The sequence below is a fragment of the Oncorhynchus kisutch genome, linkage group LG18 (assembly GCF_002021735.2).
Source record: "Oncorhynchus kisutch isolate 150728-3 linkage group LG18, Okis_V2, whole genome shotgun sequence".
Classification (NCBI taxonomy): Eukaryota; Metazoa; Chordata; class Actinopteri; order Salmoniformes; family Salmonidae; genus Oncorhynchus; species Oncorhynchus kisutch.
The window spans coordinates 74,567,425-74,585,342 of NC_034191.2; the positions used below are offsets into that span (position 1 = coordinate 74,567,425).

At 42.7% G+C, this 17,918-nt stretch overlaps 2 protein-coding genes across 8 annotated transcripts in view; one reads left to right on the forward strand and one right to left on the reverse strand.

Moving 5' to 3' along the window:
- Positions 1 to 817: 817 nt before the first annotated feature.
- On the forward strand, positions 818 to 13,051 carry mppe1 (metallophosphoesterase 1). The gene is made up of 9 exons (XM_020508823.2): positions 818 to 1,561; positions 2,313 to 2,421; positions 2,879 to 2,982; positions 3,184 to 3,264; positions 3,427 to 3,535; positions 3,920 to 4,000; positions 9,540 to 9,662; positions 10,967 to 11,107; positions 12,058 to 13,051. The coding sequence occupies exons 1-9, from the start codon at positions 1,326 to 1,328 to the stop codon at positions 12,238 to 12,240; spliced, it is 1,167 nt and encodes a 388-aa protein (XP_020364412.1). The 5' UTR covers positions 818 to 1,325; the 3' UTR covers positions 12,241 to 13,051.
- Positions 12,982 to 17,918, reverse strand: part of LOC109909794 (guanine nucleotide-binding protein G(olf) subunit alpha-like) — a 60,240-nt gene continuing 55,303 nt past the window's right edge. For 3 of the 7 annotated variants that reach the window (XM_020508820.2, XM_020508822.2, XM_031796787.1), the window contains 4 exons: positions 17,334 to 17,454; positions 15,788 to 15,918; positions 15,167 to 15,234; positions 12,982 to 15,011 (listed from right to left, as the gene is read on the reverse strand). In XM_020508820.2, the coding sequence (XP_020364409.1) occupies positions 14,865 to 15,011; positions 15,167 to 15,234; positions 15,788 to 15,918; positions 17,334 to 17,454 (467 nt within the window). In that variant the 3' untranslated portion in view covers positions 12,982 to 14,864. Of the gene's footprint in view, positions 15,012 to 15,166; positions 15,235 to 15,552; positions 15,622 to 15,787; positions 15,919 to 17,333; positions 17,455 to 17,918 lie in introns of all 7 variants that reach the window. The other 4 variants (XM_020508819.2, XM_020508821.2, XM_031796786.1 and 1 more) reach the window with 3 other exon arrangements.

Sequence of the window (17,918 nt, forward strand, 5' to 3'; positions counted from 1 at the left end):
ATGCAAATTGGAGTGGGTCTAAGGTTTCAGGGATAATGGTGTTGATGTGAGACATGACCAGCTATTCAAGCACTTCATGGCTACAGACATGAGCGCTACGGGTCGGTAGTCATGTAGGCAGGTTACCTTAGTGTCGTTAAAGGTTGATGTGAAAGGTTAAAAATGACATAATAATACAAGATAAATTATAATCTTCAATTATAAATTAATTTCACAACCCTGTTTGTAAGCTTTTAAATGATATCAATCTGAACCTTTTATATTTTTTTATCACCAAAAAAGTCACTTTCTGAGCACTTCTACAATGGGTAAATATGTATCAAAAGGAGTACTCTCAAAAACAGATTGAATTCAACTGGATTTAGTTACCCGTTCAGTACATTTCATCACACGGATAGATATTCGAATTTAGATGTGTGGATGGTTGACAAATACAAACTTTATACTGTTGCCATCAAAACAATGTACCTAGTCACAAGTCAATTAAAATGCACGTGAAAAAGTGACACATACAGTACCAGTCAGGCTTGTATAATTACGAATCTGATCCATATCTGATGAATATTGTGGTTCGTCCTGCCCAGTAGTTTAACAAGTCAAACGGGGTTACGTTCAGTACGACAGAACGGTATGCAACGTTGAATTCAACGAAAACGGTAGACCTACTGTATTGAACGACCAGTTGAAAAACGTTGAAATTAGGGTGGATCAGAGTGCAGTTATCATATAGTGTGCTGCACGAGTTTTGCGATTTCAGATGGTCACACCTATGTTTACCAGGCCACACACACACACCAAACGGGCGCAAAAGTATGCTACCTCAAAGACTTTCGAAGAAAGGTCCGCACCGTTTTTTTGAGGACCGTTTTGTGGAAACGTGTGTGTCAGTGTAAACGTTAACGCGAACTGAACGCACTCCAGCACACACACACACTCTATCTCTTTCTTTCACATGCTCAAACTGCATCGCGCTTAATGCCATAAACTAGTTTTGACGACTTTGTAGCCAAATTAATCAATAATTGCAGTCAAATATTGATATATACAAAGTACTTTGCTACCAACAACTATTCAGCCTCCGCATTCTCTTGACTAGACATCCCACGCGAGTCATATTTAGAAGATTGCTGTCGCATGACAATCCTAAAGGACCAAAAACTATTGATACAGACGAATATGCGTATTTTTTTAGGCAGGGCATGGGTCCTCTGTACAATTCTTAAGCCGTTACGTTTATCTAGGGCAAGTTATTTTCAATGATTTAGCAGGATTTAGTTCGCCTTGTCCAGCAGTGACTGGAACAGATTGCTATTTCGTTTTTAGACATGCACGGACTGAGTTGCAAATGTAAATGGGGCCTTACTTTCACTCTGTTCTTATCTGTCATTTGCGTGTTTATCTTCTGTGAATATTTGATATATTACCCTGCCATTTTGCGTTGTTCGTGGCCGAAGTTGAATAGAGACAACGGTAAGGGAGTCCCCCCGCTTCGCGCTTTGTTTCTGTCGGATACCCACCTCCTTGGCGCAATAAAGGGACACTGGTTCGACAAACTGCGAAGGTAGGCTTTAATCTCCTATTCCAATTTCATTGCTTGTGCGTATTTGATAAATTATCATATTAATAAAAAAATAGTTTATTTTTTGTGTGTTTTACATCCCTGTAGGACTGTCATTTGTTGAATGTGTACATTTCAAACCTCTCTTTGGTCAAAACTGTCATTTGCATCTCATATCAGATGTACAAAAAAATTTAGTCTGAAAACAATGAACAGAAACAGACAGTACAAGTCCCTCCAAACACGTCCATAAATCATGGAAACTGGGAGCTTTTTTAGGACAGGAATAGAATTAATCCTCTTAGATGGCTCAAATTAATATCAGATCATATGAAATCACCATAGCATCCAACTTCACCAGCTAGGGCACTAAACCGGATCACATCTTTGACTGCAATGCTTCATGTTCACATGGTTCACAAAATGAGTTCTAGTTGTCAGTTTCAATAGTTTTTTTCATTGGGAGGATGCTACCAGGATTTATTAAATACATTATATAGCATGATGGACAAGAACACTTTCGATCAAAGGTGGTTGTATCTTGGTAGAGTTGGGTAGTCATGACCAACAGATTATTATCAGGGCCAGGAGTATTTTCTTATGAGGCCTCATCAGGACAACTCTGGACTGTAATAGGCTATCACTATAGTCAGGGCCCAGAGTTTTTCCTAGTGGTCCTTCCTTGTGGTCTTTCCACATGGTCAGGAAAACTCCCTGCCCTAATCATAATGTACTGTACATTCCTCCCTGATAGAGAATGGCAGATGGAGAGAGCTTTCCAGACAGCACTGGGGGTCCTACAGCCAGAGGTGGTCTTCATTTTGGGAGACATATTCGATGAGGGGAAATGGAGCTCCCCAAAGGTTAGTTGATGGACACTGTCGGTTAACAGAAAGGATAGACCACACACACCGCCAACAGCTAGACTACTCAGGATATGTGATAATAACATCATCTGTTGGCACACAAGGGGATGTGTGTGTGTGTGTGTGTGTGTGCGTGGATTTGAGCATTGGCCGTTCCAATTTCATTTCCCTTGATTTGATTGTCCTTGAGTTGTGACTAACCTCCACCAGTTGTGCTTTAGTAGAAACACAGACAGTGAATGGGAGTAGGTGTTTGGGAGTTCATTTCATTTATTATGAGGTAATGGTATGATGTAACCTAAATGTAACTGAGGGAGGAATTAAATAACAGTAGTACACACCCTACTGTAACACCCTACTGTGTCTAGTGCTAGGAGGGGTTGAGGCAGATGTTGATACCCCAGCTCAAACTGTTCCTCTGTGACCATCTGAATATGCACCTTGTGTTCTTCAGGACTGGGAGGACGACGTCCGACGCTTTACGCAGATCTTCCGACATCCCAGAGACGTGGAGCTTATAGCCCTCATTGGTAACCATGACATCGGCTTCCATCATGAGTAAGTTAAGTTCAGAAGTCTCACTGTTAAATGGAGGCTACCAAGAACATGTCGACAACGTTGTTCTCTCTATTCTCAACTAGTTCCGCTAACAATAGGGAGTTATGTTGTCTGTAGTTGGTGTGTGTTAGTAGGCCCTAGCCCTGTGGTTGTGCTCACTTTCTCTTGACATAACATAATTATTTTTTAATCTTTGAACAGAATGAGCTGGTACAAACTTGAACGCTTCGAGAGGGTGTTCAATGTCACCTCTGCCCGGATCGTAACCAATAAGGGAGTCAAGTAGGTCACTTTACTGTAAATAGCGTCATCTAACCTTGTCTCAAAATTATGCATGTAAACAGTTTAACAATGTGTTGTTTGTGGTTAGTCACGTTAATGTGTAGCTTAGCTCCAATCCTTGTACCATCATTAATGTGTGTGTGTCTGTGTGTTCCCACAAAGTTTTGTACTGGTGAACAGTATGGCCATGCATGGAGACCGCTGCCCCATCTGCGAGCATGTGGAAAACGAGCTGTACAGCCTCTCTCAGGCTCTCAACTGTTCAGTGCTGGTGATCTTAATCGCAACCATCATCAATCAACCATCAATGCCACACACACACACACAAACACACAGACAAAATGGGGGTTATTGGGATTTGGAAAGAAGCAAGAGATTTGAGCATTGACAAAAAAAAATACGTATTTCTCTCCCGAGTGCAATCAAGAGTCACCATATGGCTTTTGCATGTTACTCAGCGCCAACAATATGTGGGTCAAATGTTTTGAGTTAATTCTAGACTTTATTCACTAACATCCCCAGAAATGTCTTTTTGAAACGTGGTAAGCATTATGTTGTCACGAAAGAGGTAGGATTGTCCCTACACATTGTCAACATTATGTTACTCCCATTGCTAATGTGAAAGTAGATTGTAATGATATTGTGGATTTCACAGAGCCACCGGTCAAGCAGCATGAGAACATACTGTCAGGAGGATATGCAGAAGTTTCCCCGCTCATCACCTATCATCCTACAGGTACGGTTTAGTGTGTGTGCGCGTGCTTGCCAAGTGACTGAGACTACTTTAGTTAATTATAGGTCCTTGCGGTGTCATTGTACACTGAGTGTTCAACATATAGGAACACCTTCCTAATATTGAGTTCAATTTGTTGTGGGCATGGACTACAAGGTGTTGAAAGCATCCAACAGGGATGCTGGCCAATGTTGACTCCAATGCTTCCAATAGTTGTGTCAAGTTGGCTGGATGTTCTTAGGGTAGTGGAGCATTCTTGATACACACAAGAAACTGTTGAGGGTTGAAGCGAGCAGTGTTGCAGTTCTTTACACACACAAACAGGTGCGCTTGGCACCTACTACCATACCCCAGTCAAAGGCACTTACATATTTTGTCTTGCCTATTCACCCTCTGAATGGCACACATACACAGTCCATTTATTAATTGTCTCAAGGCTTAAAAAAGCCTTGTTTAACCTGTCTCCTCTCCTTCATCTAGGGGTGGCAGGGTAGCCTAGTGGTTAGAGAGTTGGACTAGTAACCAGAAGGTTACAACTGAGCTGACAAGGTACAAATCTGTCGTTCTGCCCCTGAACAGGCAGTTAACCCACTGTTCCTAGGCCGTCATTGAAAATAAGAATTTGTTGTTAACTGACTTGCCTAGTTAAATAAAGGTAAAATAAATCTACACTGATTGAAGTGGATTTAACAAGTAAGGGATCATAGCTCTGGTATTTTGGATTTTATTAGGCTCCCCATTAGCTGTTGCAAAAGCAGCAGCTACTCTTCCTGGGGTTCCACACACAACATGACATAATACAGAACATTAATAGACAAGAACAGCTCAAGGACAGAACTACATCCATTTCTTTTTAAAGTCACATGTAGCCTATATATCAATACATACACACACTATCTAGGTCAAATAGGGGAGAGGCGTTGTGCCGTGTTGCTTTATCTGTTTGGTTTTTTTTAAACCAGGTTTGCTGTTTATTTGAGCAATATGAGATGGAAGGAAGTTCCATGCAATAAGGACTCTATATAATACTGTGCGCTTTCTTGAATTTGTTCTGGATTTGGGGACTGTGGGGACTGCATGTCTGGTGGGGTGTGTGTGTCAGAGTTATGAGTTATGAGTAAGTTGACTATGCAAACAATTTGGGATTTTCAACACAATGTTTCTTATAAAAAGAAGTGATGCAGTCAGTCTCTCCTCAACTCTTAGCCAAGAGAGACTGGCATAGTATTTATGTTAGCCCTCTGATTACAATGAAGAGCAAGACATGCCGCTTTGTTCTGGGCCAACTACAGCTTAACTAGGTCTTTCCTTGCAGCACTGGACCACACATTTCGACAATAATCAAGATTGGACAAAACTAGAGCCTGGAGGGCTTGCTTTTTGGAGTGTGGTGTCAAAAAAGCAGAGCATCTCTTGATTACAAACAGACCTCTCCTCATCTTTACAACAATTGAATCTATATGTTTTGACCATGACAGTTTACAATCGAAGGTAACACCAAGTAATTTACTCTCCCCAACTTGTTCAACAGACACAACATTCATTACCAGATTCAGCTGAGATCTAGAACTTATTGAATGATTTGTACCAAATACAATGCTCTAGTTTTAGAGATGTTCAGGACCAGTTTATTACTGGCCACCCATTCCAAAACAGGTTGCAACTCTTTAAGTGTTTCTGTGACTTCATTAGCTGTGGTTACTGATGGGTATATGGTTGAATCATCAGCATACATGGACACAAATTCTGTTTAATGCCAGTGGCAGGTCATTGGTAAAAATAGAAAAGAGGGCCAGGAGAGCTGCCCTGCGGTACACCACACTTTACATTTTTTACATTAGAGAAGCTTCCATTAAAGAAAACCATTTGAGTTATATTAGATAGACAGCTCTGAATCCAAGATATGGCAGAAGTTGAAAAGCCAAAACACATATGTTTTTTCAACAATAGGTTATGGTCAATAATATCAAAGGCTGCACTGAAATCTAACAGTACAGCTCCCACAATCTTCTTATCAATTTCTTTCAACCAATCATCAGTCATTTGTGTCAGTGCAGTACATGTTGAGTGCCCTTCTCTTGTTAATTTGTTTACAGAGAAATAGCATTGTATTTGGTCATACACAATTTCTTCCAACAGTTTGCTAAGAGCTGGCAGCAAGCTGATAGGTTGGCTGTTTGAACCAGTAAAGGCAGCTTTACCACTCTTGGGTTGGGGAATGACTTTGCTTCCACCCAGGCCTGAGGACAAAGACTTGCCTCAAGGCTCAGATTAAAGATATGACAGATAGGCGTGGCTACAGAGTCAGCTACCATCCTCAGTAGCTTTCCATCTAAGTTGTCAATGCCAGGAGATTTGTAATTTATTGATCAAAAACAATCATTTTCCACCTCTCCCATAATAACTTTACAGAACTTGCAATGCTTTTCTTTTATTATTAGTTTTTTTATTCATGAATACAATGGCTCACTGTTCGTTGTTGGCATTTCCTGCCTACGTTTGCCCACTTTGCCAATTAAGTAATCATTGAAATAATTGGCAACATGAAGTGGTTTTGTGATTCGATGAAAGATGGAGTTGAATATGTCTTTCTGCCCATAATTTCATATAAAGTACTCCATTGATCTTAGCTTCATAATGCAGTTTCTTCTTCTTTTTGTTGAGTTTAGTCACATCATTTCTCAATTTGCAGTAAATCAGCCAGTCAGATGTGCAGCCAGACTTATTAGCCACTCCTTTTGCCCCATCTCTTTCAACCATACAGTTTTTCAATTCGTTATCAATCCATGGAGCCTTAACAGTTCTAACAGTCAGTTTCTTAACAGGTGCATGTTTATCAATAATTGGAAGAAGCAATTTCATAAATTCATCAAGTGCAGCGTCTGGATGCTCCTCATTAATCGCATCAGACCAACAAATATTTTGAACATGAGTCACAGAAAAATATTTTGTATGATCTCTTATACACTATTTTAGTTCCAGCTTTTGGAACTTTGGCTTTCCTGGATATAGCCACTATATTGTGATCACTGCATCCAATGGGTACAGATACAGCTTTAGAACAAAGTTCTACAGAATTAGTAAAAATGTCATCGATACATGTAGACCTCTTTGTTTACATCACATACACTATCAAGCATTTCACACATATTATTTAGTTACTGAATTAATTATCTAAGTGAGTCTCATAAATGGCTAATATATGAATGTTATCTGATGTTAGCAAGTTATTGATTTTATGAACCTTATTTCTAAGGCTACATATATTAATATGGGCTATTTTCAACACTTTCCTGGGTAGCTTATCACTTAGACATAATACTGAAAAGAGCAAGCAAAGCAAGAGAACAACATTTACATTCAGCAGTCCATTAATCAATTGTTGTGTGTGCTGCAGGGTTGAAGCTACGAACCCATAGGCTTGGCTCTCATCCCCTCCAGGCTTATGGGATGGAGGGTGGACAATGAGCCTCTCATAGCAGATGTAAGCAATGTCCCCACACGCTCTGGCAGCTTCTATGGCTGGGATCAGTTCTTTCCTCTTCTGGCGCACAGCTTCAGGATAATCCTCATTGAGGAAGATATATGTTCCTCTCAAGTTCTTGGCTCTTTCCAGAACAGCTACCTTGTCCTTGAACCTCATGAACTTGAACACTATCGGTCAGGGCCTGTCACATGGGCCAGTTGTGGGCTTTCCAGTCCTGTGGGCACATTTCAACTCAATCTTCCTGTGGTCCATCTTCAATTTCTCAAAGATCATTTCCCTCACTTTGTCTTCAGACTCCATCCATGTCTCATGTGGAGATTCTGCAATTCCATCCACAACCATGTTGTTCCACCTTGACTGTCCCCCGATGTATCCGTCATTGTTATCATGGCCTCACACACAGATCTGATGTACTCTCTCAATGACTTACAGATTGCTGTCATCTTGCCGTTCTCCTGTTTCAACTCATTGAGCTGACCGTGGGAGAACTGCAAACTGTTCTACAGGTCCTGGACCTCTCTGGTCAGGTCATCCATTATTTTATTAGTAGAATCCACCAATATTTGGACAAAACACTTGAAGCTATTTTCTTGTTGTTGTAACAACTGTTTGTAGAACTATCTTTATTTGTTTAAAAGATCCTTCACGTGTGAGAGACACCACTGTCCTCAACGGTACTCCCGCAAGGTGTGGTCTTTGTCATGGTAGCTAGTAAAGTAGTTTACGTTGTTACTCCTCACAGTTCCAGACAGGGCAGGTCACAGGGAAGATTGAAAACAACAAACAGCAGGGATCTAGACAGCCACAAACCCGGGACAATCTGCGGTCCCAGCCACAATGACTAATCAAGCCCTCAAGAAAACACCGCTACCTTGATATGCAGCTAGCTAGCAGCTAGGCTAGTTGAGGACTTGGATTAGCTAACACAACGTGCCATTGGAACACAGGAGTGATGGTTGCTGATAATGGCCCTCTGTACGCCTATGTAGATATTCCATTAAAAATCTGCCGTTTCCAGCTACGTACAATAGTCATTTACAACATTAACAATGTCTTCACTGTATTTCGGATCAATTTGATGTTATTTTAATGGACAAAAAATGTGCTTTTCTTTCAAAAACAAGGACATTTCTAAGTGACCCCAAACTTTTGAATGGTAGTGTATGTCTAGTATATAATTCTGTAAAGTTATAATAGCCTAAACCTGTTCCAGTTCACATCATCTCATGATGCTCAGCACTTCAAGCCATACGCCATCAATGTGTACCCCTCTCTCTTGCTCTCTCCCCACTGGTGAAATTTCTCACGCCTGCACTTATCTGACCAATCAAACATGTAAACAACTAGGCAAGCTTCTCTATCCGTGCTAATGAGTCAAGTAAATATAATGATAATTTTTTAAATAGCGATGTTGATTTCACAGGTATTTTTAGTACAAAACATTAATAACACCTGCTCTTTCCATGACATAGACTGACCAGGTGAAAATGATGATCCTTTATTGATGTCACTTGAAGATAGATTTTTTTTTTTAAAGCTTCTCTCCTGTAACTATTCCCCAGGTTGTTGCTGTAAATAAGAATGTGTTCTCAGTCAACTAACCTGGTAAAATAAGAGTTCAAATCAATTTGAGACATGGATTGTGTATGTGTGCCATCCCGAGGGTGAATGGGCAGGACAAAAGATTTAAGTGCCTTTTGGATGGGGTATGGTAGTAGGTGCCAGCCACAACGGTTAGTGTCAAGAACTGCAATGCTGCTGGGTTTCACGCTCAACAGTTTCATGTGTGTATCAAGAATGGTCCACCACCCACAGGACATCCAGCCAACTTAATACAACTGTGGGAAGCATTGGCATCAACATGAGCCAGCATCCCCGTGGAATGCTTTCAACACCATGTAGAGTCCATGCCCTGACGAATTAAAGCTGTTCTGGGGGGGGAGGGGGGGGTTATTGGTTAGCTGCAAATGAAATCCATATTGTGTATAGCCTACCTATTATACAAAAACACCTAGCATTGTTCACTTACAGTATGTTATGTACTTCTGTCGGAAGCACTACCCTTTGTACCGACCTAACGATGCAGAGTGCACTGGGCAGGACGCCGCCTCTCCTGAAGAGCGACACCAGGTGTTCCATGAGCGCTATGACGTGCTATCCCAGGAGGCTTCTCAAAGGGTGAGTTTACACACACACTCAGTCATATAACTAACACCTGGGGTGCAACTCATTGTCTAAAGTGGCCTCCTCTCCTTGCTTGCACCTGTTTTATTTTATTCAGATCGTGCAGATGAAGGAAAGGAGACAAGGAGAGGAAGCCACTTTAGACTACTGAGATACAGACCTAGGGCTCATTCTGAAGAGTGCATCTTTCTGACTGAAAACTATAACAAATGTTGGGTCTTCTTCAGCCTTGTTCACACTGCATGCCTTAATGCTCATATCATATTTTGTTTGTTCAGTTTGTTTTGGACAACTAACTGTACAAACAGCAAGTTACAAGTGACCAAATTGTGTGTGTTCAGACAGCAGTCATGTGATGACAAGGCTACACTAGTTGTCATAGTAACGAGGGGGTTGGGAGAAGGGGTCTAGACTGATTGGTGGTGGTACTTGTGCTTCCTATCACTCAGTTCTGTAGCAAGCTACGGTGACAATAATGCCTGTCATGGACATTTCCCAGTTGTTTTGAATGTTCAAAATCATAGTGGTAAGAACACTTTTAAAGCATCAAAGGATAAGATGATCCAACTTTCAAAACGAGTTATTTTTGGCTAGCCACAGCAGTCCACCAGCTAGCCAGCCACAGCAGTCCACTAGCTAGCTAGCCACAGCAGTCCACCAGCTAGCCAGCCACAGCAGTCCACCAGCTAGCCAGCCACAGCAGTCCACCAGATAGCCAGCCACAGCAGTCCACCAGATAGCCAGCCACAGCAGTCCACTAGCCAGCCAGCCACAGCAGTCCACTAGCCAGCCAGCCACAGCAGTCCACTAGCTAGCCAGCCACAGCAGTCCACTAGCCAGCCAGCCACAGCAGTCCACTAGCTAGCTGGCTAGGTAGCTGTTTAGCTTTCTAGCACATTCACTTATTTGTTTCTAAACAATTAACAAGCTAGTTGGCTATCACGTCAACAGTTGAATAAAGGTTAAATAAATAAAAAAACATTAAAAACAGAGTAGCTAGCAAGTAACAAGATACCAACTAACAGTCTAAAACCACTTGATGACAAATAAATCGGATTTGACCGTTCAGACACAAGTCGCATGGCCAGGTATCAAATGTGTATATGACTTCAAACCACTTAGGACGCTGGTTTGAAATGTGGCTAGAAATATCTGATTCCATGTGTTTTTTTGGCTGTTCATACTGCAGGAAAAATAAATAAATACGATTAGAGTCAGTTCAAACAGCCAATGTGAACACGGCTTTAGAGGCATGTGAATACAGAAATATGATGGATTCTTTTGATCCCACTTTGCAGTTACTTTGGTGGTTCCAGCCCCGTCTTATCCTGAGTGGCCACACCCACAGTGCCTGTAAGGTGGTCCATGACAACAAGCATCCAGAGATCAGCGTTCCTTCCTTCAGCTGGAGAAACCGCAACAACCCCAGCTTCATCCTGGTAACTAATTAACTACACTGAATGAAAATATAAACACAACATGTAAAGTCCCATGTTTTATAAGCTGAAATAAAACATCTCAGAAATTGTCCATATGCACACAAAAAAAATATATATTTCTCTCAAATTTTGTGCACATCCCTATTAGTAAACATTTATCCTAATCGGTGGGGGTATAGGCAGGCATAACCTACAGACAATGAACACACTTGCATTTTATCAATGGATATTTGAATACACAGATACCGTGACGAGAACCTGATGCCTGTTGTCGTGCCATTCATCCACCGCCATCATTGTTATTTTTTTTTAACCTTTATTAAACTAGGCAAGTCAGTTAAGACCAAATTCTTATTTACAATGACGGCCTAGGAACAGTGGGTTAACTGCCTTGTTCAGGGGCAGAATGATAGATTTTTACCTTGTCAGCTCGGGGATTCGATCCACCAACCTTTCGGTTACTGGCCCAACGCTCCAACCACTAGGCTACCTGCTGCCCCCATGTCACACAATTCCTGGAAGCTGAAAATGTCCCAATTCTTCCATGGCCTGCATATTCACCAGGCATGCCACCCATTGAGCAAGTTTGGGATGCTCTGGATTGACGTGTACAACAGCGCGTTCCAGTTCCCACCAACATCCAGCTACTTCGCACAGCCATTGTAGAGTGAGAAAAAATTTCAGTCAACAATCAACAGCCTGATCAACTCTATGCAAAGGAATGTGTCGTGCTGCATGAGGCAAATGGTGGTCACACCAGATACTGACCGGTTTTCTGATCCACACCCTTAGCTTTTTGTTTAAGTGACCATCAGATGCCTATCTGTATTCCCCAGTCACATTTCCTCATATGAACTTTAAAATTGTTGCAGGTTACATTTATATTTTTGTTCAGTCTCAGGGTCAATTCCATTTGAAATGAAAGTTTACCTCTCTCCCGCTCTCTCCAGGGCACCTTCTCTCCCACGGACTTCCAGTTGGCCAAGTGCTTCCTGCCAGAGGAGAGCAGCGTGGTGGCCATCTACTGTTCCACAGCCATGGTCGTCTTCCTCCTGCTCTTGGCCCACCTACATCTCACCAAGACCTCCATGCTCCTGGCCACCAATCTTATGGGCAAGCACAAGGGCTTCTGACATTTTCCCCTAGATCGTTTGCTTGGCGGGCCGCTTTTATAAAAAAAAGTCCCCTGAAGTAAAGTGTGACTGAAACCAATAGAGGGTGAAATGTTCTAGGTGAATGGCAAGAGATAGGCCCTACGATTACCTGTCAAAGTAACTGTATGAGGACATCTGTGTGACCTGTCACCTTTGATGCCCTCAGGCCCCATGTTCCAAAGACTCCTGTGTAGACACTCCTGACATAGAACCCAACATCACCTTTTACAGGGAGGGCCTGGGTCCTGACATAGAACCCAACAGCACCTTCTACATGGAGGGTCTGGGTCCTGACATAGAACCCAACAGCACCTTTTACAGGGAGGGCCTGGGTCCTGACATAGAACCCAAAAGCACCTTCTACAGGGAGGGTCTGGGTCCTGACATAGAACCCAACAGCACCTTTTACAGGGAGGGCCTGGGTCACTCTGGGATAGTTTTTACTGATCAATTACGTGCCCTGAGATTTTATCCCTCATTTCCCTTTTTAAATGATTGGCAACTTGAATGTTTTTAAATGTTGATCTCTGATCTACTGGTGAATAAGCTATGGCAGGGCCATCTTTGAGCTTTTTAAACGTGACCTGGACGAAAACAGTCAAGGGAAGATGGTGACACTGGGTTTCTTGTAACTGTAGTTTATGCATATACAAAGTGTACATAATCTGTCATATTTTCCCGCATATTCAGTTTAGACACCCCCCCCCCCCAAAAAAAAAGTATTCTGATGTGCCTCTTTATTAAAATAAAAATATTTTTCCGTATTCCATAAAGGCCTGACACAAACGTATCACTCCTGCCTCCTCGCTCTCAGAATAGACTTGCACATTGAAAGCTGCCGTTCGGTGTAAAGAACAGCCCATCTAACTGGGTTCACACCTGTGGCAATGTGAAGGGCTCTCCATGTCCATGACCGACTTGATCACTACTTTCTCCTCTCATTCTATATAAGTTGATGCCTATGCATACATACGTTCTAGACATTCATCAATATGTATACACATAGGCACACACATTACTATGTATAATTGTACATATAGATTTATAGAATATATGTATATCTTTATAAATGTATATGTACATATATATTAATATAAAATGTATTTGTACAATGTACATATACAATGCATGAGTGCATGTGTGTATATATTTTACAGTACATGCATGCTTCGAAGCACACACAGACACACACACACACACACACATTTACTGGCACGCGTATGTATACATCTCATACACACTTCATATCTAAAAAGTTGCTTCCTACTGTAGTAAAACAACACCAGGTTGCGATTTGGGCACGTCAATTGATCTTGTAATGTATTAAAGCTGAGAATCAGAAACAAAAATTGAAATGTTCACCGTCAAAACGAAGGAGGATGAAGGCAATGTCTCTGGCTGCGACCTGGTCACTGCGGTAGGTAAGTGGTTAATTTGCATAATGTATACAGGATTTCCGTGTGTTTTTTTTTTAACCCCTCGCAAATTTTTCCTCCTTTTTTCTACTAAAGAACATTTTCCTTTTTTATAAACCAGAAAAATGTACCTCTACAGAGAGAGAGAGAGAGAGAGAGAGAGAGACGCCCTACCTGCAGTCTCTACTGTCAGATAGAGTTTGACATCAAGCTGTACAGCGCAGTCAACAACATACATCAGAGCTCAATTTACAGGTACAGCCATTATCAAGGCACAAAGATCTTCTACAAGTAGTTTTTTTCTCAATAAAGTTGTACAAAATAACATTACATTTTGCAGTCTGTACAAGATAATCAACAAAAACAAATCTATATATATATATAGATAGAACTCTTGCCCAAGAGGATCTAAGTAAAAAGGACCGTCTGTGGGCAAATCAAAGTGAGTGTGGTATTTCTCTTTCCATCTAGACACGTGGCAGAAAGCTGCTGCTGCTCCTACGGCCAGAGGTGCATAGGACTCAAACTCCCAGCATCCTCCTATTCTCCCACAAGCCCCACCCCCTCTATGCTAAATCTACAGCCTGAAAGCCTCGATCTCCATCATCCTGCAATAAAATGATACAAAATAAACAAAAAGTGACAGAGTAATAAATATCACGGTGCTACATCATGTGTATACTTCCTTGACGGCATTAAGTTACCTGATACTTCTGCTGCCCACCCCTTCATCAAGTACGAGAGAGAGAGAGGTGTTGGGAGGAACCAGCATTCACAGGAGTCCGTCAGATCCCTCAACTCTCACACACCCTCATAACAACTTCAGCTGGTCCAGATCAAAACAACAGAAATGACAGAAGAAGAAGACTAGTTTCAAACAAAAACTACAAAAAAAAGGTCTAAAAAGGCTTAGTGGAATGAACAGAATAAAGGCATTGGAAATAAAAGATGAGGCACACACACAATGTCCCATCCCTGCTTAGACCTACAAAATAAAGTCAAGATGGGCCATAGATAAAAGAACAAAGGAAGGAGAAAAGTAAATAGAAAACAACAACAATGGCAAACAAAATGACAGCATTGTGATGCTTCAGTAGTTCTCCTGGTAACAGGGCCTTGTGTTTTGGGAGTGGAATCAAACTGCGCCGGGATTGGCAGAGTGCTGACTGGATGGTGGGCTGCAACCAATCACAAGAGTTCGTATTGACGCAGGTGCATCCTCTGGATGATGTCTCGGCAGTCGTTGAAGACGCGGCGGATGTTCTCCGTGTCCACGGCGCAGGTGAAGTGGGGGTAGCAGTAGTGTTTGCCGTCGCCGCTCGCCGTGCTGATCCTCTGTGGGGTGGCGGAGAGACACATCCACATTTCACTTTATTTCGTCAATTGACTGAACTGAAATGGAAATGACTCAAACCTTGAAATGGTTGACTCTTAAGTTAAGACTAGGAAACAAGGGTCTACAGACAGTACAGAATGAAAACGGTACGTACAAGGAACTCATCTCGGATGAAAAATTTGGCCCGGGTCACTTTAGGGTCCTCTCCAGGGTCTGGAACGGCTGACCACAAAGAGACAAATGTCATCAGAAGAAGGATATCATTAGGACTGGATGTAATCAGTGTAGTGCCTGATGGCAGTGCCTGCAATCAAATGTTTATATCTCTAACTACTGTTCTCCATGCTCCAAACCATTCTCATTTGACAATGGGAAGAAAGGGATGTTAATGCTATTGTTCACATACTGCAAAAGAGTCCCTGGAATATCTATAAGTAATAGTGTCATAAGAGGTCTAAATTAGGTTGATTCCAGGGCCAGCGCAAATGATTGCATTTGATTCACATTTTCAAAAAGTGTGAGTTGCCAAAATGGGTTAACCTTTGAATACATCTTGAGGATCGGTTTGGGAGTCCTTCACTGTGAAGCAACAACAACGAGGCTTCGTTTCTGGAGTGTGTGAACCTTAGGTTAGTACATTTGTATAATTTATTATGATCCAGTTCATAATATATTTTAAATAATGAACAATTATAAATGCTTATAAATATTGAATATGAGTCAAATCAACAATGATTTAAACAATGGGGTGTTTTCCGTCCATCTTAGTACCCACCTTCAGCCGGTACTGTATAGCGAACATACTCAGGGAAGTAGTCTTCAAGTTTGGATTTCCCTGCTAAGATCTTGTCAGCCAACATGTCCTGCTTGTTCAAGAACAGGATGACTGAAATGGTCCGTAGAAACCTGAAAACAAAGAATGGCGTGACTAGACAGGTATTTCAACAATCACATTTCGTCAGAGTTATTGGAATGTGAACGGGTGGGTTTAAAAATAAAACCTCTCCATCCAACTCTCATGTTTCTGTTTCTGATTAACACTGATTTCACCACCTTGACTGATTAACACTAAATGGGAAGCACATTTATATAGTGTTGCAATGTGTTACAGTTGGTTTGAAATGCATTTTCAGTGTATTGAAAATATATTGAAATCATAACACAATAGAATATATTACTAAATCTGGTGTGAAATGTTCAGTAGGGCAAAATTGGGTTTGGAGAGGGCAGCGAGAGCCAGACGAGGTGACTGTGGACCACAGGGCAGAGAGCCAGACAAGGTGACTGTGGACCAGAGGACAGAGAGCCAGACGAGGTGACTGTGGACCAGAGGACAGAGAGCCAGACAAGGTGACTGTGGACCAGAGGGCAGCGAGAGCCAGACGAGGTGACTGTGGACCACAGGGCAGAGAGCCAGACGAGGTGACTGTGGACCAGAGGACAGAGAGCCAGACGAGGTGACTGTGGACCAGAGGACAGAGAGCCAGACAAGGTGACTGTGGACCAGAGGGCAGAGAGCCAGACGAGGTGACTGTGGACCACAGGGCAGAGAGCCAGACGAGGTGACTGTGGACCAGAGGACAGAGAGCCAGACGAGGTGACTGTGGACCAGAGGGCAGCGAGAGCCAGACGAGGTGACTGTGGACCAGAGGGCAGCGAGAGCCAGACGAGGTGACTGTGGACCAGAGGGCAGCGAGAGCCAGACGAGGTGACTGTGGACCAGAGGGCAGCGAGAACCAGACGAGGTGACTGTGAACCAGAGGACAGAGAGCCAGGCGAGGTGACTGTGGACCAGAGGACAGAGAGCCAGGCGAGGTGACTGTGGACCAGAGGGCAGAGAGCCAGACGAGGTGACTGTGGACCAGAGGACAGAGTGCCAGACGAGGTGACTGTGGACCACAGGACAGAGATCCAGACGAGGTGACTGTGGACCAGAGGACAGAGAGCCAGACGAGGTGACTGTGGACCAGAGGGCAGAGAACCAGACGAGGTAATTGTGGACCACAGGGCAGAGAGCCAGACAAGGTGACTGTGGACCAGAGGACAGAGAGCCAGGTGAGGTGACTGTGGACCAGAGGGCAGAGAGCCAGACGAGGTGACTGTGGACCAGAGGACAGAGAGCCAGACGAGGTGACTGTGGACCAGAGGGCAGAGAACCAGACGAGGTGACTGTGGACCACAGGGCAGAGAGCCAGATGAGGTAATTGTGGACCAGAGGGCAGAGAGCCAGACAAGGTAATTGTGGACCAGAGGGCAGAGAGCCAGACATGGTGACTGTGGACCAGAGGGCAGAGAGCCAGACAAGGTGACTGTGGACCAACCTGTTATTCCAGATGCTCTTGAAGAGATCCAGTGATTCCCGGAGTCTGTTGGTGCTGTTGTCTTCCCTTATGACCATGTTATAACTGCTGCTTGCCGCCACAAATATGATGGCCGTCACGTCTGAAAGAAATAGGAGCACAGTGAAATGAGTTGTTTCAGTACTCATTTATAAAAAAAAGAATAAAAAAGGAAAAAAATGTAACCTTTATTTAACCAGACAAGTCAGTTAAGAACAAATTCTTATTTACAATGATGGCCAACCCCAGCCAAAACCTAACCAGGACCACGCTGGGCCAGATGTGCGCCTTCATATGAGACTCCCAATCACAGTTGGTTGTGACACAGCCTGGAATCGAACCAGGGTCTGTAGTGACGCCTCTAGCACTGAGATGCAGTGCCTTAGAACGCTGTGCCACTCGGGAGTGAGTACCAGACGCTGAGACCTTACAAACCACATCATATAGCATGTAATACTAATGAATCCTTCCGTATAAAATGTGGATCCCGATATGGAATACAATGCAGAGCTACTGAAACACCGTTGTCTGTCCCACCTCAAGACTGTGCTAGCCTGTAAAGCTAAA